Source organism: Trachinotus anak, unplaced genomic scaffold (genome assembly GCF_046630095.1).
Source record: "Trachinotus anak isolate AG129_WGS33_773 ecotype Australia unplaced genomic scaffold, CSIRO_AGI_Tana_v1 ptg000009l, whole genome shotgun sequence".
In the NCBI taxonomy this organism is placed as follows: domain Eukaryota; kingdom Metazoa; phylum Chordata; class Actinopteri; order Carangiformes; family Carangidae; genus Trachinotus; species Trachinotus anak.
The window spans coordinates 22,150,131-22,173,043 of record NW_027273860.1 but is presented as its reverse complement, the minus strand read 5'-3'; the positions used below and the strand labels follow the sequence as shown (position 1 = coordinate 22,173,043).

Genomic DNA, 22,913 nt, shown 5'->3' with positions numbered 1-22,913 from the left:
AGCAAGTGACTAGCAACCCATTTTTAATTTTTACGAAGCCAATCGCTTGCAATATTAGCCATGCAGCCTCTTCACTTCATGTTTCTGTTTGCTTGCTTGACCTTCTATTGCACTGATATACACTGTGCCAGAGAGCTGAGCCTGTTCCAATTCAAATAGATATGAATGAAGATCATAAATAGCTTGATGTAACTTTGAAAGTGCTGTGTGTAGCAGTCCTGAATAATGACACCACATTTACCATCATCTCCACTGCTCCTGCTTTGAAATGATTTTACACTATTTTGTGCTATAAATCAATCTGTCTTGATGCCATAAAGCAGCATCACAGCTTTCATACAAATCCTTGCTACAATGATGCTGCTGTTGATCAGATGTTGTACATGTGATCTGGGTGATATTTACATAATTAAATGTGTGAACTGTGATTATAAATGAACTGTGTGCTCATGCCTGCACTGGGCTGATGCTCACAGGCTTCAGCTAAGAAATAAACTTCAGGTGAAAGTCAGTTGCCAGAGCCTCGCCGCCTCAGTGTGTCTGAGAGCAGCGAGTCTGGTCACCCTGCTTCTCTGAGGCTCTTCTTCAGGAGCCACCTGGACTCTTATTTTATCATGTCATCGCTTCATTGTGGCCTGGTGTTTTAAAAACGTTATATTTGGTTTAGACGGATTTTCTCCAGTCGCCTCCACTTGTGTGTCCGGCTCTGAGGCTGTGTGGCTACCGGGAGCTCTCCTCCATTCCCCGGGAGCGGCTGAGACAAACGGGTCGCTTCTACGGCGAGTCTCCGTTCCTGCGCCGTGCTAAGATGTCCCGTTTCAAAGCGGATTTATTTGGCTGCAACAGGCTACATGACTGGCTGCCCTCGACAGCATGAAGCACTGAGGACCAAGGTGAGAGGCTCACACAGCCGATTTCTTTTGATTTCATCAGTCTTCAAGTGGATGGGGGGCGCGTAAACTTTTGAAGCTTTTCTGCGAAGCGCGCCGAGTGGGTGATCAAATTGTGCGTCGTGATTAGAGAAAGTAAGGCGACTATTCAGAGAGCAGATAGGACACCCTGCTGTTGTCTTTTCTGCTCTCTCTCGGTGCCCTGCCTTAGCTTATCCATGCCTGGAAACTGACTAATGAACACAAGCGATAAGCAGAAAGAAATCAGGTGCAGCCCTCACCCTGTTGTCTCTACACACTGTAGGAGCAAGAAGGAGCTGGTTTACACTTTGAACAAACTGCCTTTGTTCAGTTTTGTAATAACTCACCTGTATACAGGGGAAATAAAGGACACATGGACGCGCTCTGGGCGCACAGATCCAAGCTGCTCTGTGCTCTGCATTTTTACATCCAGTAAGTCTGTTGAAATGAATCAGTCATACTATGTGCAGATAATAACACGCACGATTCCTTGTCATTTGTAAATAACACGGAGCACTGCGCTCTTGTCATCCAATTGGATTTTCTCTCACGCTGGATAAACATTCATCCTTTATCCTTATCTCATCTTTTAAAAACCAATCTCTCTCGCCTTTCTTCCTTGCTGACAATATCCTTGAAGGTTAGAAGCATCAGCACAGGTCAGGGTGATGTGTGCGGGGGTGATTAGGGCCTCTCTGGGCCTATAGATCCTGCGTACAGACTGTATACAACCACACATTCAGCTGTGGACAGGCTTGTCAACCTGCTGCGAGGTTAACCTGTGCGCCAAGTGCCTCGACCTGACTCCTTCACACCCTCATCTCTCCCCCTCTCGCTGTTTGTGGGAATCAATTAAGGTGTGAGAGTGTGCTGCACTCTCCAAGCCTGACAAAACATCCTCTCTTCTTTTATTAGAAATCTTATTGTCTGGTGCAGATGAAGAACAGAATAAGATGGGATTGTTTGAAGCCACGTCGCCTTTCGTTGATCCAATTTTATTATGAGAAAATACGTGAGTTTGCAACTGTGGATGTGAGAGTTTGGATGTGAAATTATAGACATTTATTTATTGGTCAGTTAACCACGGTCAGTTGAGGAGACGCACTGAGGAGACGCCTTCCTCCTCCTCCTCTTATTATTATTATTATTATTTAGACAATTAAAAGATGTTCACCCTCCCCTCATGCACTTATTTGGAGTTCAAACACCATACTGGGTGAGGCTAAACTAAATCCTCAGTATCCCCCTTCATGTATTAATATAAGAGGGACTTTGGATTAATTACGCATCTTTCTGAATCGTTACAAATAATTCAAATATTGGATTTGTTTTATTAGGTAAGATACATGTAACGATTTGCAAGTTATAATTTAAGAATTAAGAATTAACCAGTAAGATGTAGCAATTCGGCCCGTGCACAACGGGCTGGGGAGACAGAAACACGAAACACAACACTTTAGATTTTTGTTCCGTTGCCAGTAATAATAATAATAATAGGTTTACTACTACTACTACTACTACTACTACTACTACTAATAATAATAATAATAATAATAATAGTATCATGATCATAAGGCTTCTGTTTTATTTCCCTGAGGCTTTTAACATCTGTGTTTGTTGGATCCTGTCCCGCGGTCAAGCGCCTCGGCTGAACTCCAACAAACGAGGTTCCAGTGGAGGCGATTCGTCCCCCTCTGAGTTTGTCGGGTCCCAAAGGAGGATGGTGCTTGTCGATGTGAATGTGCGTGGTGGGTGGAGGTTGGATACGGGCTAGAGGGGTGGGGAGAGAAACCATAGGTGTGTGGTGGTGTTGGGGGGGTGGGGGGGCAAGCTGAGTGTGCGTCTCATCTAATAGAGCCTCGGAGCGCATTTTCTTCCCCGTCATCTCCGTCTGGGCGGTCGGTTCTGCGCCGTGCCGGGGAGACGTCCCGGAGAAGATGCGTTGATGCGAGCGGATATTCTCAGCGGCCGAGTTTAATTGGTGCGATTCATGTCCCTGTTGAGTGACTGAAACCAATTCATAGCCAGGCAGGAGCGAAAGAAGAGGGTGAGGACGAGATTCGCGCAGAGCCACACGCCGGAGTCTTTGGGAATGAAGGAATTTTAAACAGGGCGAAAAGAGGAGGGAAGCACGCCAGCAGGTCAAAGTTTGTTTTGCAGTAGTGGGGGTTTTGTTTTCTGCGGACATCACTGTGCCTCAGATTGACGCCGTGATGGAATGACACTTGGAGAGAGGATGATGGACACTTTGGCACCGGAGCTTCTGCTCAGAAATCCCCCCGTTTCCACCAGGCGCGGTGCTGACCGAGCCCTCAGGACGGTGATCAGTCATTTGTTTTGAAGTGGCAGGAATATCCTCCGCTTGATCGTTTTCTCCCCCCTCGGTCGCCAAACAAGTGTGAGAGATGGTGCGCACAGCGATTCCTCAGAGACTAACGTGCGTACTCATCACATTCCCGTTAAGGAGCGCGTCTTAAAGAGCTTCTTTCTTCATCAGTGTTCATTCTGCTGCTCTGAACTTGTTGAACAGCGTTAAAGAGCAGAGGGACACGGAGAACCCGGTCCAAGAGGCGCATTCAGGAGATGTAAGTTTGACCTTTTCACTTTTAAACTTTACTTTTTGCGTTACAGTAGATGGTGGTCGTTGTTGGGAGTTACTTGGCTTTGGCCTGGATGCATTTTTCTCACACAATGGTCAGATACGGAGTGCGCAGAGAGTTGTGGTTCTTTAACCCCTAAAAAGCATGAACAACTTTCCAGACTTGCTGAACCACAGAGAAGGACTTATTAAACTGTAGAAATGAAGCGACCATGACTTAACACCATTTCCTCAGGTCATTTTTATAAGCGCCCCCTTGTGGAACTCGTTATTTAGTCGTTGCCAATCTGTTACGCGTAATTACATTTGTGTCATGGCCCACCTTTAATACGTCATTATATGATCAGCCTGTTATCCTACACATAGAGCGGTTTTGGAACATGGTCTCAGTCGTGGTTTACTACACTGAATCAAGACCTGCTTGATTTCAATTACAGCCCAGTGAGTAAGACTTCAGGCAGATATTTTACACAGTCGTCTGAGGATATGCATGCTCTTTAGCTATGATATTATTTATAACAGTTATAAGACCCACATGACTTTATCTTGGCCTTATATTAGACAATAAACAATTCTTCCTTTAAGGTGCTCATAACCATCACCATTAAAGATGATTGCCCCTGAGTTCAGAACAGAGGCAGTTACTGGATGGATGAACAGTAGATTGTTCCTTTAACAGCACCTGCAGATGAGTTACTCATCTGTTTGACTGAACATTGCAACTTACAGTCACAATCAATAGTCACTTTAGGTGCTTTCTAACTGTGATCGTAGTCTGTTTTTATTATTTGATTTAGTATTTTACTTTTCACATAATAACATGGCAGGTAGGCCTATAACAAGTCATTGAATGAGGGCTTAAAGTAGCTGTCGCTGTTTCAGCCTTTTTACAACATTTCCATCTGGAGAGAGCTACCTGGGTGAGCACATTCTTCAGAGCTAAAGTGGACATTTTGAGTCTCCAGACATGTCACTGTGGTTGCAGAATAATGTGCTGGCAGCCTTTTAGGAAAAGTGTCTTTAATAATGCATAAGATGTTCCTGTGTCGCGAAGAGAAGCATACTTGGTGGCGAGGAGAGGCAGAGGCAGGGGATGGATGGAGGGAGGGTGGTGTAGGCGTGATCTTGTCTCACTGTCTCATTGGAGTAACTGATGCCCGAGGGTGTTCAGCTCGACTTGAGATAGCATTGCCACAGTCACCCTGTCAAAAGTGCTGCTCTTGCACGCTAAGTGTGCACGTGGCAGCTTTGGCCGCTCAGGGGAGGGGGTGGGGTGGATGGAGTCAGGAAGAGGGAGTGATAGAGGATTGTGGCAGATGCAGCTGGTGGAGGCAAGTGAAGCACGTCTCAAGCAGTCAGGGACTTGCTCGTCTTCAGAGGCCTGACCTGTCTGGCTCCCGTAGACTGGATTTGAGGAGAGGCAGCAGGCACGTCCTGTTACCGGAGTCATTAGGCTAGCTCAGTGGGGTTCAAACGCGGCTTCTTGATAGACCCCACCAAATGCTTCCAATGACATGTCTGAATTCTTCGTTTGTGTTTTTCAGTTTATCTTTTAGGTAGAAAAGAGTCTCAAACATGAGGAACAAAAACTCCAAATGAATGAAATTCTTTCAGGCTTTATGAAAGAAACACATTCATGGATTTTCATTGCATGCGGGTTTCACAGACCAGTGTGAATTTATCACATCACAGGCAGAAAACAAACCTCAGTAAAAGCCCAGTTTTGGATAAATGAAACAGGCAGACTATTTGTCTAACCCTGGAGCAGAGCCTCAGCTTTGATTCCTTCTGAATCTGGCCACCCATCTCCAACACAGTCAGTGAACCAGCTGTCAGCACCCCATCCATTCCCTACCTGTCATCATTTTTAAAAGATCATAAGCCTGCTGATTGAAGGCGGCGACATTTTAAGAAGTGGGAAAGAGCTCTAAGTGATGGGCCGACTCGGGGCAAGCCGCAGGGATGCATTACAGACATGCTCACTGTTCTCGGGGAACGCTGACTGTCATGTTTGCCGGACCATGCTCCACTCTCCTTATGTTTATTCATGAGGACAGCGGCCCTATTGGCAGATTGTTAACAGGCAAGATTAGGGATTCTGGAAAGGCAGGCAGAGAAATCTGGTGAGTGGAGCACAGAGAGCAGGCAGGAGGCTTTCTTTTTGTGAAGCCGGGCCAGCTTCTATCTTCATCTGTCTTTCATCTGTTTCTGACTGTCTGCCCTCCTGTCTTTCTGCCCTTCTCTCTCTTGCACTCTTGTTTCTCTTTTAGTAAGGCACTGGTGAGGAATATGAAACAGGTAGAGTCAGAAAAGATGAAAGTAGGTAGAGACAGGATAGAGGCAGGGTCACAAACTGCCCTTGAAAGTGCATAAAATGCGTGAAATTAAAAATGAAAGGGGGAAAATAGCCCAGATATCAGCAGTACCCTTGTAATTATGCCACCTTACTCTGGGCACATCGTTTAGATATGAAAGCGACATTTTTTTTTTCAATTTTAGGACATTTTAATTTGTTGAATTGCTAAAGAATCAGGCAGGTAGGTGTGAAGGTACTGCCCCCTGTGGGTCATCACAGAAGATTCCTGAGAGATTATGACCAGACATTTCTCACCAGTGTAAGGAAGGCTGAGAAAAATGGGGGCATTTGGTCTGAGAACAACTAAGAATGCAGTCTGGAGCAGTTGATAATGTTGACGCCACGCAGCCAGCAGCAGGGGAAAGGCTGAACCCACACAAACCACTGGTCAACAAAAATAAGAAAGTCAATATGGGCAAAAATTGAAAAGTAAAAAGATGGGAGATGAAGTGGTTGGGGACAGATAAAGGGAAACATGTTGGGTCAAAGGAACAAACTGTTTGTTTGGTAATTTGAAATATACAGATAAAGGCAGACATGCACTCCTGCAGAGGTTTTACTGCTAAAGTAAGAAAGGAGCTGTAAAATGAAGGGCATTGTCTTTTATTTGTTCATTTGATGATGTGCACGATTTACAAGTGACTCCCCCCAGTAGTAAGGAGCAGCTCTGGGGACATGCGTGTAACATTTCCCCCATGATTTGGAGAAACACTCAGTCATGCTCGAGTGGCCCAGAGGATGAAATGGAAGTGGACACCCGGGGCTGTTTCTCAGGCCCACAGACAGGTGAGGGGTCGGGTGTAATGGGTGGCTGTTTGGGTGGCTGTTTGAGTGGGTGGGGTGACCTTGCCAGGCAAACAAACCCTCACAGGCCTTGTGAAAGATTCATGTGGTTGCAGCACTGACGGGTTGGTACAGTCCGCTGTTATTTCAGGGGCAGGCTGTGAGCGTGCACCTCACAAGCTGGTGTCCTGTATGTGCTTTACTAGAATTGTATGAAGGTCTGTATAAATATATTTGCCCCGAAGCTGCCAATAGCAAAGTTTTCATTTTGTTTCATTTTGTCTGTGTTTGGGCTTAATATCTTTATTTTCAAAGACACCTTCAACTCCAAAATGTGTTTTGCTTGTTGTTAGTTCACATGGATGTTTGAGAACAATGCTGTGCTCACCTAAGATTAGGATTTTGTGACAATATAGCTAGTTTGGAAACCTGTCATGGTGTTAATGTGAAAACTTGATACCTTCAGTGCATGTTAAGTGAAGCAGGAGACATCTTGTGTCCAGAAGTTAGACTTCTGAAATGAAAAATATTTGCAGATTTTGGGTGTTTCACTGAGGAGATGTAATTTAATAAAAACAAAATGTAACTACATAATTGATCTTTCCTGCAAAATCACACCAGACACAAATGATCATTCAAAGCAGAATGTTTTTTATATTTCTTAAAGTATTTCTGGTGGGGATTTTTAAGGCGATTTACTTGGTTTTACACACACAGGAGAATAACAATTAGCCTGTTGTTAAATCTTGAAATTTCTGTTTTAATGTTTCACACTTTATCTTCATTTCTAATAAAAAGCCTTTTTTTAAAGTGTAACACAAAAATAGTTTCTCTGGCCGTCATCCTCCCTCACACCAGCCACCTCCCATTGTTACTGTAAGTGTTTATCGCTCCGTGCCTGTATATTCCTGTACATGGCAGAATTTCAGACTTCCTGTGAGCACTCCTCCTCTGATGTCCTCAAACCTTGATCGATGGTTGGAGGAAGCGACCTGCCCTAAAATAAACCTTTTTCTCACTTAAAATGCACATCCTCACTTCTTCCATCTGCTCTCCCTTTCTCTCCTCACCTTGTCTCGTCGGGGCGACGGGTTATAAGCAGGGAGTAATGAGAGGAAGGGGCCACTGTGTCCAGGACGGTGCAGTGATAATGACCCTGCTTTTGTGATCTCTATTGCTTGTTATCGAAGCTTCGCTAGTGCTTGTTGTCTCATTACCCATGACTTGAACCTCTCTTTATCCAGAGGTTGAATGTGAAGCACACACACACATACACACACGCAGACTCTTACATGCAGACACTTTCTGGCCATCTCTTTAGTCTCCTCCTTAACATGGTAATATTATGTCTCTTAATGGGAACAGGGAGCTCAGTGCCAAGAGTTCCTCTGGATAATTGGCTGCTTCCTCACCTGCTGACATCTCCCCCATTGACGTTCTTACATTTTACATTTAAGGTGCTTCATTTCTTTCCCCCTTAACCTCATCCTCCTTCCTCCGTCCTCTGACTTGCGATACTTGCTTCTTTTTTTTAAAACTGATTTTACATTCTCTTCCTCGATCAGCTTCTTCTTATTCCCAGAATTTAACCATGTCCGAGGATAATGCTCATTGTGATTGATGTGATGGATTTTTCTTTTGCATTAGAATGAATGGTATTTAATACGCCATTGTGTATGCCATAATATTTCAGTTTGGATCCAGTTGAAGAGAATATTTTTTGAGAATCTCACTTTCACTGCATTCTTCTGTGATATATTTTTCCAGTAGTATTAAAACATGTTTCTTTTCTTTCATCTGCCTGCTGCTTTGTATAGGATGTGGCGTATTTGTATGCTACTGAGCCTTTGCCCCTGACCTTGGCTGCTCCATAAAATGATGATTTACATTATATTAGACTGACATGACTCTGAATGGCACAGGTTGAAAATATCTGACACAGATGAAGTTCCAGATCTATTCTACCTTGTTTACATTGTGTCAAATTTACACTTTGAAGAGGAATATGAAAATATCACTATTATCACATCTGTGCAGTTTATCATTGTCTCTCCACAATGAAGTGAATCCTCAGGAAGGTGTGTGTCCTAATGTGTCTCTAGGCTTAAGATAGACTGTTCAATGTAAATACAAGTTCAATAAACACTATTATTTTTCACACATTGTGTTCCTCACTCTCACATTACACACGTCACCTTGTCAGTTTGTCACAACATGTGCTCAGCAGCTTTTTTGCATCCTGTTAATGCTGATATTTGTATACATCTCTATAACAGTAATGTGTACAGTGTTGGGGAGCAGTGAGTGACATGTAATTAAACTAGTAGTTCAACTACATTTTGCAGGAGCTGCTGGTAGTTCAGTTACATCCATATGAGCATAGCGATTCAAGTAGTTAAATTACTTTTTTGCCATATTTGTGTTGTAAACGACTGAAACTACAAACATTGTTGGGTCATCAATGAAGAGGAAAGTTTTTTTAATTATTTTTATTTTACCATGCTTTGTTTACTGTAACTGAACCCACTTTGAGCAGCCCTGGCCACTGTGAAGGCAGCCCAATGTATTTGTCAGGCAGTCACCACCACACACTTGTTCTTAGTGTAGTGCATGTGCAAGAGCCCAGGGTGGGTGTTGCTCAGTGACAACTCAGTGACAACATCATCATGAATAAACCTCCTGAATCTCAGACTGAGGAAGAGTCACCACACTAAAGCTTCCCCAACACTGAATATGTATGTTGCACACACAGGATATAGTCAAATTTAAGACTTTTTAAGATCATTCAAAAGGACTTTGGAGGAATAAATACCTGTAAAAAGCAGACAGTTTGTGATTACATTTCAGATTGATGCCAATGACATGAGGTGTAGGAGAGTGAGGGGTTAAATATTTTCATGCCTGATGCTCAGCTGTGTTTAAATAGGTTTTTCAATTCAAAAGATTTAGACAAAAGGAAAAGTGAGGCCACGGCCCAAAATATTATAAATGCAGTTATAAATGGAAGCGTTGTACCCTGGAAAGTAAATCACTGTCTGTATGTGATATAGCGCAGTGGCTCCTGTCATGAAACAGTCACATCATATTATTAACATAGGACTGTTTTACCTGAAGTTGCAAAGTGGGACAGTATAGAGTCAGGGAAACATTGGTGTTGGTGAAATTAAATCAGCTGTAATCAATATTTTTATATTAACTGTGTGTCAGATTACTGTGTGTGATGTGAAGGGTGTTGCTTGTATAGATGAACCTCACTGTTCCCCTTAGGTCCTCGAAGCTTCTCAGTGTCTTTCAGCTCGTTGTTTTGATTTTATGTCTAATAGGAGAGAAATATTGGATTTTCATTCATTAGGTGGTTTATATCTGCACTATCAACTTCATGAGGGAACATCATGTTGGTCTAGTGTTTACTGTGGTGCTGCCTCCAAGTGCCCAAAAAATCAATTAATGCACAAGCTTAATTTGTTGATACCATTAATCTGTTATCTTCACTGTTGGACACTTTTCTTTCATGACAATCAAATGAAAACACTAATTACTCCACAGTAACAGGTTGTTATTAAACTAGAGAGAGACATATATTATTAAAGACAGCACAGACACTAAAAGTCACCCCAGAGATTAGATATCAGAATTCAATACAGCTGGTGTTGCCAGCTTTTCTTTTTGAACTGCTTCCGGTACAGCTGTACAGGATGTGTAGTGGTTGCAACTATACAGTTCACACATACACCTTTCACCCACACCATGGCACAAGCTAATGTTTTCTTACTGTCAGGTTCTGTCTCTATAAGGGAGGTGTCCTCACCCCCACCTTCCTCTGTGTCTCTTTTCTCCGCAGCACCAGATCGCCACGCAGGACGAGGACCATGAGTGACAGCCAGGCGAGCTGAGGAGACCTGTCACTCATCTTCCTGTCAGCGTGTCAGGGGGCTATCTCCTTCTCACCTCCCCCCTCTTCCTCCACCTTCTCCTCCACCATCCTCCTCCCTCCCTCAGTCCTCTCCTCTTATCTTCTTAATAGACTGGTAACCTCAGCATCATCATAGTTATCCACCACTCCAGAAACCTGAGAGAAAAAAAAAAACCAAGACACTTGTGAGCTGACCCTCGCTCCAGCTGAAGGGAGTTTGGAATGCCTCCTCACTCCAGCTAAGTGTGTTGAGGGAAGTAGAAGAGCGATTCCTTGTTCATACACGTTCAGAAGGACATACAGGTCTTGAGAAGGAGCTGAGAGAGGAGCAGTCATGCGTTTCCATTTTGCGTTGACACTGCAGGCGCTGTGGACCGCTCTCTGCCAGGCGGCCATGCAGCACTACCCTGCAGCCTGGGGCCACTACGATGTATGTAAGTCCCAGGTTTACTCAGATGAAGGCCTAACCTGGGACTACATGGCCTGCCAGCCAGAGGCAGCAGACATGACCCAGTACCTGAAGGTTACTCTGGATCCCCCCAACATCACCTGTGGAGACCCTCCAGAGACTTACTGCGCCCTGGTGAGTACATGCAAAAGTGAAGAAAGCCCAAAGTCTCCCCCTTAAAAACTGTACACTTAATTAAAAAATACCAAGGCAGCTTTCTTATCTGGGTCTGTGTATTGTGTATCTACTCAGCTTGTTCTGACCCCAGAGCTGTAACAGACAATTTCAAAGCCAGTGTGACTCAGATGTGCAGCTGCAGCTGAAGAAATACAGGTTTGTGCCCACTGATGTCATGTTCTGCTGTTGCAAGAGCTGCTTCTTGGCGTGCACTGCAAACACTGTCTGATGCACTGTTCATGCTGCTTACTTGCAGAAAACACTGTATAATGTGACTTTGCCAATGAAAACACACATCTCGCTCCCCACGCACATCAGAATCACCCAAAACACAGTTACCTCAGTCACTGTGATTTCAAAGTGAGAATGTGTGCCTTTTACCAGAGTTGGAAGAGTGAGTGGCCTTAAAATTCAAACAATCTCTGGATGAAATGGTGCACAGGTGGACTAAAAATACAACAGTATGTATGAGAATCTAAGTGGAGCACTATTTCAAGTGCAAATAGATGAGGTTAGCCTGGCAACAATTTTCTTTAATGATGCAGTACTGTTTGTTTTTTTAACTCAAACACAATAACGCAACAAAATAATATACAGTATATATGAAAATTCAGTGTCAGCAGTCATCATTGATTATTTTTCACTCTTAAAATGGGATCCAGGACCACTGTTTACCTCTCATTTAAGCATATTTGGATGTATGTGTCCCTTCAGCCACAGTGGTTCTCAGTGCTCCTACAGTCCACTGCTTTGGTCCAGACTGAAATATCTCAAAAACTATCTGACAGATTGCCATGAAATCTTTTTCATGGTAAACATTATAGCTGCTAAACACCACTATGTTGGCATTGTCAATGTGAGCATGTTAGCACACTCACATTAGCATTTAGCTCAAAGCAGCACTGTACTCTTGTTACTGGCTGTGTTCCCCGTTATTAAACAAAGCAGAAATTTAAAGATGCAACACTTCCTGCGTAAAGGAGATTTTTTTCATGAACTGACAACAGGTCACATCATTAGTGTACTGTTTGGATCACAGAGAGAGGGAATCTTAATTTCCATTTTTGCGAGACAAAATTGGACCAGTTAGCTTTTTTGTCATAAATTGTATTTTGCTTAAAGTTGTTTTATAATTAAAACCACTTGACTTCAAAAGAGGCTTTTAAAATAATGATCTAATTAGCTCTTTTTCTGTTTAATAAAAAAAACTGAATGCAAATTTGCCATGATTGACTGGCTGATAAAGGCTCCACACTGGTAAAATCCTGATGACTTCAAAGTGATGTTTTGTAGAAAGAGAGGGATTTTATATTTAAATGGTGAAATAAAAAGTTGTGATTGGTTGATTGGTTTACCCTTTGATGCTGTTGATTCTGCAAATTTTATCGCAATCATAAAAATAACAAATTCCTGGTGGAGCTGAAAATAAAATGAGCAAAAGATGCATATTGGGTCAAGTATTTAATTAGCAAATCGCCCTCCTCCTTATTCTGGGTCCTTCCCACTTTGAAACGCACAGCTGGTTGCCTCAGATTCACGCTAAATGATGAGTCCATCTTGGGCCGTCGTTTATTACCAAGTCATCAAAGATTCTTTCAGAACAAACACACTCCTCAACAGCTTCAAGAACTCTTTTGATAAATAGTGAGATGTTCCAGGAAAAGTCGTAACTTTAGGAGTATAAATAGACAGTGGCCATCAGCAGAAAGTCAGCTGAGAGGAGAGACAGAGGAACACAGAGGGATTAACAAAATACAGATAACAAAGAGTGAGTGAATGATCAAGAGAGAAGTGAGAAGGAGCGATCATGGGGGGAGATAGAGACTCAGAGGACTCTGTGCAAAGCACACTGTGACTGAAGAACTAATATCTCCTGTGTGGGGCGGGATGGCGGCTCCGAAATGTGAATAATTCAACATGTTTTGTAGCTAATGTGTTTTATTCATAGGACACATTATTCAGCCCGACATCTCTCAGGCACTTTTGAAAAATGCTGACTCCCATGATCGTCCAAGGTTGGTTGAAGGCACACTGAGTTTAGGGGGGCATTTCTAGGAGGTCATGTTCAAAACGGGGTCACACTCCCCTCTCCCTCTGAGCAGCCCTGTGACCTCTGATTGATCCACATTTGAACCTGAAGTGTGCCCGGTGGAGCTGTGCAGTGGCAGCGCTGTGGAGAAATTGCTGAATTCTGGGTGAACAGCAGTCAGCTGTGTCTGATTCTTCACTAGAGCCATTCTATTTCTAGACACACAGTTGGAAATGGGTTTATTATTATTATTATTATTATTATTGCCAGCCTTTTAACAGTCTGATGATCGCTTATTGAATTAGTGGGACTATGCCCTGCGCTGCCGCCCTCATGTCTCCGGCAATCAATGTGATAGGAGTGCTTCAATTAAACAGGCAGTGGTTAGCCCCCACAAAACCATTTCCTTTCTCTACTGTACACTACTCATCACAAATCACACAAACATCAGTGAAATATGACCCTTGCTGCTTATCATCCAGTACAATTCTCTGCAATTGGTTTATATGTACCCCAGGCAGTAACGTGGCTCCAAATCAACAATGGAATAATTATCATTGATATTCCAGCTACTCTGCCTGCCAGTAGGCTGCTGCAGTGCCGATAGTGCTTTGTATCGTAAGTCAAATCATTGCAAATTCAAGGCAATTATCATTAGGCTGTGTTATCGGAGAATTTCATCTCTCTAGTAATTGATTTTGCGCTCACTGAGGCGGGGGTATCTTAAAGCCTAGTGTCTGCTTCCTGGAGTGCTGAAGGTAACAGACACCAGAGCCGGGTGAGAGGAGAGAGACAGAGGGAGATGCAGCAGCTCGAGGGTGTGGTGCTTATATGAGCATGGTTATCTCAGGTTGCGGCCTTCATCCCAGGGTCACAGATAAAGGAGGACAGCATCACACGCACATGCACATGCACACGCACACACACACAAACACACACACACACACACACACACACACACACACACACACACTCTTACACACATACACACAGCACTGTCCCAAGTAAAGACTTTTCATTCTGCTTCTAGCCCAATGACCTTTTCGATAGCAATAAGCTGGCATTCACTGAACTCTGGCACACGAATCTGCCATCATATGAGATTTCACTGTCCCCTCCAGTTAGACTCAGACTGGCCTTTAAAAACCTCGACAGGTCACACACACACAACTGCTGATGATTGAGTTTGTGCAGGGTTCAGGAGAGCAGCTGTGACTTAACAAAAAAATGACTGTGGAAGAAGTTGATTCTTGTTAACCAACTTTTCCCAAAGTGACTAACTGATGGTCTGATTGTGGACCTTCAAAACACAAAAGGCTGCTCCGAATAATGGCATTAGACAATTATGAGTTAGATGAGTCTGTGCCGGCCAGTGCAGGTAGATCAAACTGAGCAGCAGTGGTGCGTCCTCTATGTCTCTCTCCTCATGCATGCAGCATATAGAAAGACTCTCAACACAACATAACATCCATCCAACACTCCACCACGCCAGTACATAACTTTCATTTATTGGTTCTTCTTGAATGTCAGTGACATTAAACATAAAAGAACCACCTTCCAAGGCATAACTCCATAATTTATACTAGATTAAAAAAACATACTTTTATATATATATATATATGTGTGTGTGCGTGTGTGTGTGTGTGTGTGTGTTAGGATGTCCTTATGCATTCCCGTGCAAGTGCTGAAATGTCTCTATGTGTGCCATCAATTTACAACCAGGAAATGCTGATTAATGCTGAAACCTGAGTCCCAGCAGGTCGGTGCATTTCATAGCCAATCAAATCTAAATGAGGATACAAGGAAGATTATTAAAAAGGCCGTGCAGCATGCAGCTTCTTCCTATTTTAGCACACCAGGTCATTAAAGTTATGCTATGATAGGAGAAGGTAGATCACCAATACTGTCTTAATTCCTCTGCTTAGCTAATGAGACAAGTGATGTGATTTACAGACTGAAGCTTTGAAAAATGGACCCTGACTCTTTTCTAACTGCTAGCAAAGCTGGATAAGCCAGTAAAGGAAGCCTCAGCGGAACATGTGTATTTATTTGTTCCACTAAAGCTGCTTTGTGGAACATGTTTTCATTTTCCCACAAAGTTATACTGTGGCTCTGCTGTACATTTTAAATCTCTGTCATATAATGATGTTGGGAGTGTTTGAGTCACACTGTGTACTGTTTACTCATACAGAAAATACTACTGTATGTTGATGGATTGTGCAGAATGCTCTGCAGCAAGACACTGCAAAGCGATACAAAGACAGAAAACAGCCATTTCCTTCTCCCAGCATTATCAGGTTTTGTTAAGTGTTAGGGCTCTTGTCAGTTAAACATTTAATTTATCAGTCAGCATTAATGAGCTGAGCACTAGCGTCTTTACACTAAGTAGTGGATAATTTATTTGGATTATTTTGACTATGAACTGTTCAGAATACTGTGAGGTGGTTTTTCATTTAGTGATTGTGAAAACATTATTATATCTTAGCAGTCACAGGATACAGACAGGGTAAAACTGCTCTAGATAGTAGATGGCACTATAAAACTTGCAAGTTTCATTATATACATTATATAGACACATGTATATATGTATAGTGTACAAATTGTTTTTAGTTTAAAATTGGCACAGTTGACCTATTTTTTTGCTTAGGATGAACAGAACAAGCAAATATATCATTAGACCATGAGAGGCAAATGATTAACAAAAAAATAATTCCCAGAATAACTTATATCTTAAAATTAGCAATTATTATTACATCTGTTGTGTTATGGGTTAAATTTGACCATGTATACTATCCTATGAAAAATATATTGTCTAAATGGACAGTGACCTCTGACCTCTGGACCAACTGCTCATCCACTGTGACCTCAGGTCCTGGATTGTGGACTAGTGGCAAGGGTTACACCCATTTGTCCTAAACATTTCTTATGGGTCCAAGTTTGTCCTCTTGATTATATTTTGTGATTGTTCTGGATCCTGCCTTTCATAGGGGATTGAAGATCATGTTACTTTGTTCATCTTTCTTTGAGTTTCTGAATCATTAGGGTCTTATTCCTCCTCAGAGCTGGATCATATTCAACATTGTCCTTTATTTCACATTTGTCCTGCACTCCCTCCTCCTCATGATCAAACATATAATCAAGAGCTTTTTGAGTCGTGAATCTTTCGTTCATGTACACCAGGGGTTGACAAGTAAGTTTGCGCTTTTATTTTGTAGACAAAATTGCTAAAGAGGAAGTGATTCTGTGGGTAACTGTGACTGCTATGACGGAGATCTATTGTAAAACCAGTAGCTGTGCGCTGCTCCTGATGTCACATGGTTGTGTCTCTCATTCACTCTCAACATGGATAAGGTATAATACGCATCTTCAGGTGGGAGGAGATTCTCTATTTCGACATTAGCTAGAGCTTAATGTGAGACTGTCAGGTCGATATTGTAAGATAAAAAAAAATCATATTATCAAAATAACCTCACAGGACAGATATTATGCTGGCAGGCCAGTTTGGGCACGCAGGCCGCCAGTTGCCGACCACTGATGTAGACAACTGCACATGCTGCTTCAGAATGTAAGGCCTTACAGGTTCTGTGAGAAAAAACTGCTTCCTGTAATAATAACGATATAAAAGTTTACAATGTTACAGGTCAGGTAGTGTCTTGTGTGTGTGTGTGTGTGTGTGTGCGCGCCACTCATTCAAGTCAGTATTCTTTCTTGGCCATAATTTTTATTTTATTAAACAATGTTTTTATACTATACTAGAGTACACTATAATTATAGGATTGTATTACTATTATTTGATGGTTTGGTAACATCTACCGGTACTGTGTATTTCTCTGTATAAGCAACCCATAAGTATGACTGAGAGAAATTTGACCCATAATAACACAGTGCATTTAAAAAAAGAGGCATGATCAAAATGTGTCTTATTATATTAAGTAGGTCATTGAGGATGTAATGAAGTCTTGTTTTGATCAGGAAAAATTAAAGGTATTTTTCACACAGCTAAACTTGAAAATGGGTCAAAAATAAACATAATAAGAGGCTCAATTATTGTCACTAAAACTCCCCCTTTCATATAAAGTCCTGTCATTAGATGGTGCATTGCTCATCACAGCAGACAAACAAGATTCCTGATGGTAATTTAGATCCACAATAGGTTCAATAGGTGTTTGCTGTCTCCACGAGCAGTCTAATATCTGAGAACCTGTTCTGGCACCAACAAGAGGTTTTCTAGGTGTGTAGGACAATAAATGCAAGTGAGGGTGCCGTGAGCTGTGTCTTACATTGTGATATACAAATCTGACCTTTTCCTAAGCTGATCCTGATTAGAGGTTTCAGACAGACAAAGCATTTTAACTCCCCTGTACCCCACCCACCCCACACTCACACACTGTGCTGCCTCTCAACAGGCTCCACGCTGACATTTCCTTGAGAAATGAGTGCGCTGTCAGCAGCAATATGTCTCATCTCTTATGGTAACACTCAGTCAATGCGAGGGTTAGAGGAGATGAGAGGGAGAGAAAAGAGACGGGGCTTTTTTCTCAGGGCCACACTGTTGTCTGTGACATTCGCTCTCATGAACTTGTTTATTCTGGCTTTTCTGTGAAGGGGTGGGATTTAAAAAAAAAAGCAGAAAGGTGGCTTCTCCAACCTGCAGATTGACTTTAAAAAGGTCAGTTTTCAAGAATGTAGTAGCAATTAAGCAGCATCGAAAAACGTATTATTCATTCAATAAAACTGTTTAACATCAGAAGATTAAGCCAAACCAAATCAAAGGTTTATTGAAATTCATGACACAGGCAATTCACAAATTCTTGCAGAATAAGTCATTGTTTTTTATTGGACTGGTGATAGCTATCTAGTGTTTTTATTTCTGCATAAATCACAGACAGGCAGCGTTTGAGACTTGACTGATTTTTTCACACATGGTCTTAATCTGTGCTCAAGAGAATTCTGGTTCTTTTATTTGATTTAATTAGCCTAATCAACCATTATTCAGTGCATTCAGTTTGCAAAAAAAACAACAAGACTCTCTGGTCTGATAATCCAAGACTGAAACTGTTTGGCCTCAGGTCTAAGCTTCATGTCTGGAAGAAAACAGGCACCCAACACCATCCCAGCAGTGAAGCATGGTGGTGGCAGGATCTCAGACTGGGCTGAAGGTTCACCTTCCAACAGGACAATGACCCTCAGAAAACACAGGAGTAGATAAGGGACAACTGTGAATGTCCTTGAGAAGCCCACCCAGAGCCATGACCTGAATCCAGTCTGACAACTGATGGTGCCCATCCAAGCTGACAGAGCCTGAGAGGATCTGTAGAGAAGAGCAGAAAATCCCAAAATCCAGTTGTGCAAAATTTGTGACATCAGACCTGAGTAGACTGGAGGCTGTGATTGTTGCCAAAGTTGTTTCAGCTTAGTACTGAGTAAAGTGTCCGAATACTTTGTCAGTATTTCCTTTTGATAAAATGTCTAAAATTAAGTTTTCATTGTTTTTATGGGTGCTGAGTGTAGACTGATGAGGGAAGAAATTAAGGTAAAGGATTTTAGCACTGTACTTAAGACACATGCATGTGCTTCACTGTGATACCCCATAAGAATTTAAAAGCACTGTGCTGCTCCTCAACCTGAGAAACCAACAAAATGAAAACAAGTCATGGCCCACTAGAAAAGCTCAAAAATGTTGGCAGATCTCATCAGACCCCCTGACAATACAGAGGCCAAATCATACATTCTCAGAGCACTTTTTATTTTAATGATAATGACAGATCATTCAGGACTGAACTGAAAGCAGGGGAAGTTCAGTTGTTCTTTTTTGTTTAATGGGGGACAGATCACTGGTCAATTCACTATCTGTCTCTTGACTCTCTTTCCTTTTAATTCCTCCTGTTGCTAACTGTTGCTATCCTTTCTGATTGCTCCAGTTTCTGTCATTAATGTGATCTTTTGTGCACAATCAGACTGGAATAGAAAACAAGTATACAAAGGTCCAGCCAGTGGAAAGATAAAAGCTTATTACAGTGATAGGCATGAGGAAAAAAAACAATGACAATTACTTTTTAAGCATTTTGAATGTTTTTAAAGATCATTTTGTTTTAGAATTTAAAACTTAAACATTATTTATTCTTTCATATAATTACATTTTTTCACCAAAACCTTTTGCAAATGATTTGTTGGCCAACCTCCAATGACTTCATGGCCCACCAGTGGGCCCCGGGCTACAGGTTGGGAAACTCTGAACTAAATATTTTGTTGTCCACTGTTAAATGTGGTTAAATCCAAGCAGAGATATTAAAGAAGGCCATGGTGCTAAATAGCCCAGCATGCATCGAATAAAACATGACTGTGTAGTTATAGGACACTAATCTGAATCTGGCTCATTGAAACATGCAGCCCGCTCAGCTTTTTCCCATGTTCCCCCAATCTGAACCCAGCAACTTAACAAGCCTTCATTTTGTAGCTTGATACATTCAGCTGAAACTCTACCAGCACACAGAGAATAGGTGGAATATTGCCTACGACTGTATCTATCTGGGCAGTGTGAAGGTTATACACACTGCGGTCACAGGAGGATCTCATCATATTCTCTCTCACCCATCCTGTGCCATAAAGTTTGCATGAGCATCGGGCACTGTCTGAATTTTTATCATTTTCGTATTTCCTCCAACGACTCGTTCTTCCAGGCCTTCATGCGCCAACATGAACAGACCTGTCAGCCAGCCCAGACCGGGCTCAAGAGAAGTCCATTAAACAGGTGCTGGCCGAAAATCCCATAGTTCCTGTTACAGGCATGTTGTGGCTCAGCATAGACCAGAGTCTGCATCAGACTGAGTGGGGAAACATCCAGCCTCACATGTTCTACTGTGTGTGTGTGTGTGTGTGTGTGTGTGTGTGTGTGTTCGACATTTACTCAGTTAAAAATATTATATATTTACCAGAGAACAGAACCTCCTGAAAATTGTATTATTAATGTGATAGTTGTTGATTTATGAAACTTATAGATAATCAGATAAAAAGCGACTTCAGTAACAAACTTTGGTTTTCTCCTTGTTTCAGTGATGTGCAAGATGGAGGTCTTCACAAAACAGACACATGGAACACGTATCTGAACCCAATGTGCATAAATTAATCTAAAAAGGTACAGCACCTAACCTGAGTCAGGCCAGGTTATGTTAAAAGCCCTGTTAATGACTGGCATATTAGCAGCTCTGGATATGTTGTCTGAGACAGGGCTATGTTGGTTAGTCCTCATCTTAAAAGCCTTCTCTCAGAATGTTAAAGGGTAATCACCATGTTTCTGAAAGTCCAACACTAAAACAAAACTCTCTCGAACTGTACGATCACACTCTTGTCATACTTGGCAATGGTTATTCAGGAGGTGTTGAAACATTATTCCAGCTGGTTGATTAGCCCTGGTGCTAACCTTGAAGACACGGCAGAATAAATGAGCTTCTTTTGTTGTCGCGGTTTGTTACCAAATGAAACGAGATCCAAACAAACAGCTGCTGCTGCATGAGCTGAACTATTAGTGTGTAGTGTGGTGTGTAGTGTATTAGTGTGTTGGATTGTATTTTGGTGGTACATTAGCAGCCGTTCTGCCAACAGTCTGTCTCTGGTTCTTTTTACCAAGTAAGGTATATCGCTGCCGTCTGAAATTCACAATGTCCAACTGTGAATTACAAGTTCTTCCCTCCTCAGCAGCTTATAATTACAGTTTAAAGGATATGTAGTGAAAGTGGCATATGACAGGGTTGACTAGTTCTACAGTGCAATACAAGAGCAATGCCCTCCCCTGTCTCCACATCATTATTATGAGATTTTGTTTTCCTATTTTCCAGTATGAATGGAAATGAGGTTTCTTTTAAAAAGCAAACAAGAGGACGTGTTTACTTCCTGGGAGAAAAGTTTGTAAAAGTGAAGTTTGTGAAAAGTTGGTATGCAGGCAACATCAGGTGTGGCTCTTTGATGTTGTGCTGTGTGAGTGTGTGACTCGTCTATCTGGGCTCCATCAAGGCATTGAGTGTTGCCTCACCGTTTACACTGCCATAACAAGATAACAGGGGGCCTCCTTGACTCCAGCCTCCCACAGGGTTTTCTGTCGACTGCTTCTGCAAAGTTTGGAGCAAAACATTTTCTCCTTTGCCATAAAGTATGGAGCGGAAAGCTTGGAGAGGCTGAAGAATGGAAAATCTCAGTATCTTTTTTTGTACATGTTTACATATGAAACTATAAGTTTAGACTGTGAAAGAGCTGCAGTACTCTCCTGCACATATGAGAATGAAGTCAATAGGACGAGGGCTAAAGTTTCATTTTGGGAAACAAAAACATTGTGTTGCACTCCCGTCCAGCTTTGGTTCCAGATACTGAAATTATGAATTCCCAGAAAATTAGTATTGAATATAAGTCAAGAAAGGGATGATCGCTCATAGCTCAGATTTAGCCTCTAAATATGTTAAAGGCTCTCACTGTTGCCTACAAGTCAGCCAGAAATATCACATTGTCTCATTGTTAAATACTCACTGCATGCACACACTGGATTTGAGGACCTGTGGATAATATGAACCAACCATATGGGCCTTCACAGTCTGATTTCTATGACACACATTTTTTTCCCTCTCCCACATATAAGCGATTATTTCACAAAGGCATTTTTACTCCTTTTTCTCTTTTATTGCTCTTTGGGCTCTAAATCCCTCGTGTGGCAATGGGGGCTTTTGTTACATTTCACAGTTCATCACTCATGAAAAATTATGGTCTGAAAGCCCCCCCACCCACCACCCCCGTGTACTCCTTCCACCTCCCTGCATGAAGCTCAGGGAATAGATGGAGATAAAGTAGTGGGCTGCTGGAGAAATCTGTTGACTTTTAATTGCTCTTCGAACCTCTGGGGCAGATTTCCCACAGTTCGCTTGCTTGAACTGATCCTCACAATATTCCCCTCCCTCTTTGGGACATGGCTAACAAATGACAAGCACACCACTCACATAGGCCAATACAGACAAGCTTACAAAGCCCAAAGCATGGCATCTGGTGGCATTCATATTTAGAGGATCTCATGATTTCATTTATTTGTGTTGGGGGCTTTTAATGTTAATTGCAGCAGATAAGTGGGGGTGTTCTGAATGGAGCAATGCCAGTAATCCCATCCCTCATTTTTATCCATGGTGGGGGGTCAGATGCTCCCACAGCCGTGGCAGACGCTCTCCCTCCTCTACTCAGCATTTCAAAGCTGCAGGTTCTCCCGCCCCTTATCAGCACAATAAATACCATTTTTTGGACTGACTAGTGTATGTGGTGTGTGTGTATGTGGCGTGTGTGTGTGTGTGTGAGTGTGTGTGTGTGTGTGTGTGTGTGTGTGTGAGCCTCTTTGTCTGTTTCTGTGGTGTGTATCTACATCCACACCACAGGCTTTCATGAATTCTGAACTGCAGCTCACATCTTACTGTTTCAGTAACTGTTCACATCTATTTTAGGATGTGAGCTGCTTTATATTCCAGACTAATGTGAACTGCTATGTTGGTGTAAAAAACAAGGAGTGCAAAATAAGTTTTTTTAACATCACTGGGTCTCTGAGCCAAACTACAATTACACCAGTGCTATGATAGTTGTCTCGGGTGAGAAACATTTACTCTCTGTCATGGCAACGCTGACAAATCCAGACTGCAGCGTTCAAATACGAGTTACATGTAGGCCATGTACC

General features: G+C 42.2%; 1 protein-coding gene across 13 annotated transcripts in view; it reads left to right on the top strand.

The window, feature by feature from the left end:
• Nucleotides 1-533: 533 nt before the first annotated feature.
• The window catches only part of ntng1a (netrin g1a), a 103,976-nt gene continuing 81,596 nt past the window's right edge, over nucleotides 534-22,913 (top strand). For 11 of the 13 annotated variants that reach the window (XM_071485853.1, XM_071485851.1, XM_071485846.1 and 8 more), the window contains exons 1-2: nucleotides 2,754-3,496; nucleotides 10,491-11,145. In XM_071485853.1, coding sequence (XP_071341954.1) covers nucleotides 10,897-11,145 — 249 coding nt within the window. In that variant the 5' untranslated portion in view covers nucleotides 2,754-3,496; nucleotides 10,491-10,896. Of the gene's footprint in view, nucleotides 894-2,753; nucleotides 3,497-10,490; nucleotides 11,146-22,913 lie in introns of those variants that run through there. The other 2 variants (XM_071485852.1, XM_071485843.1) reach the window with 2 other exon arrangements.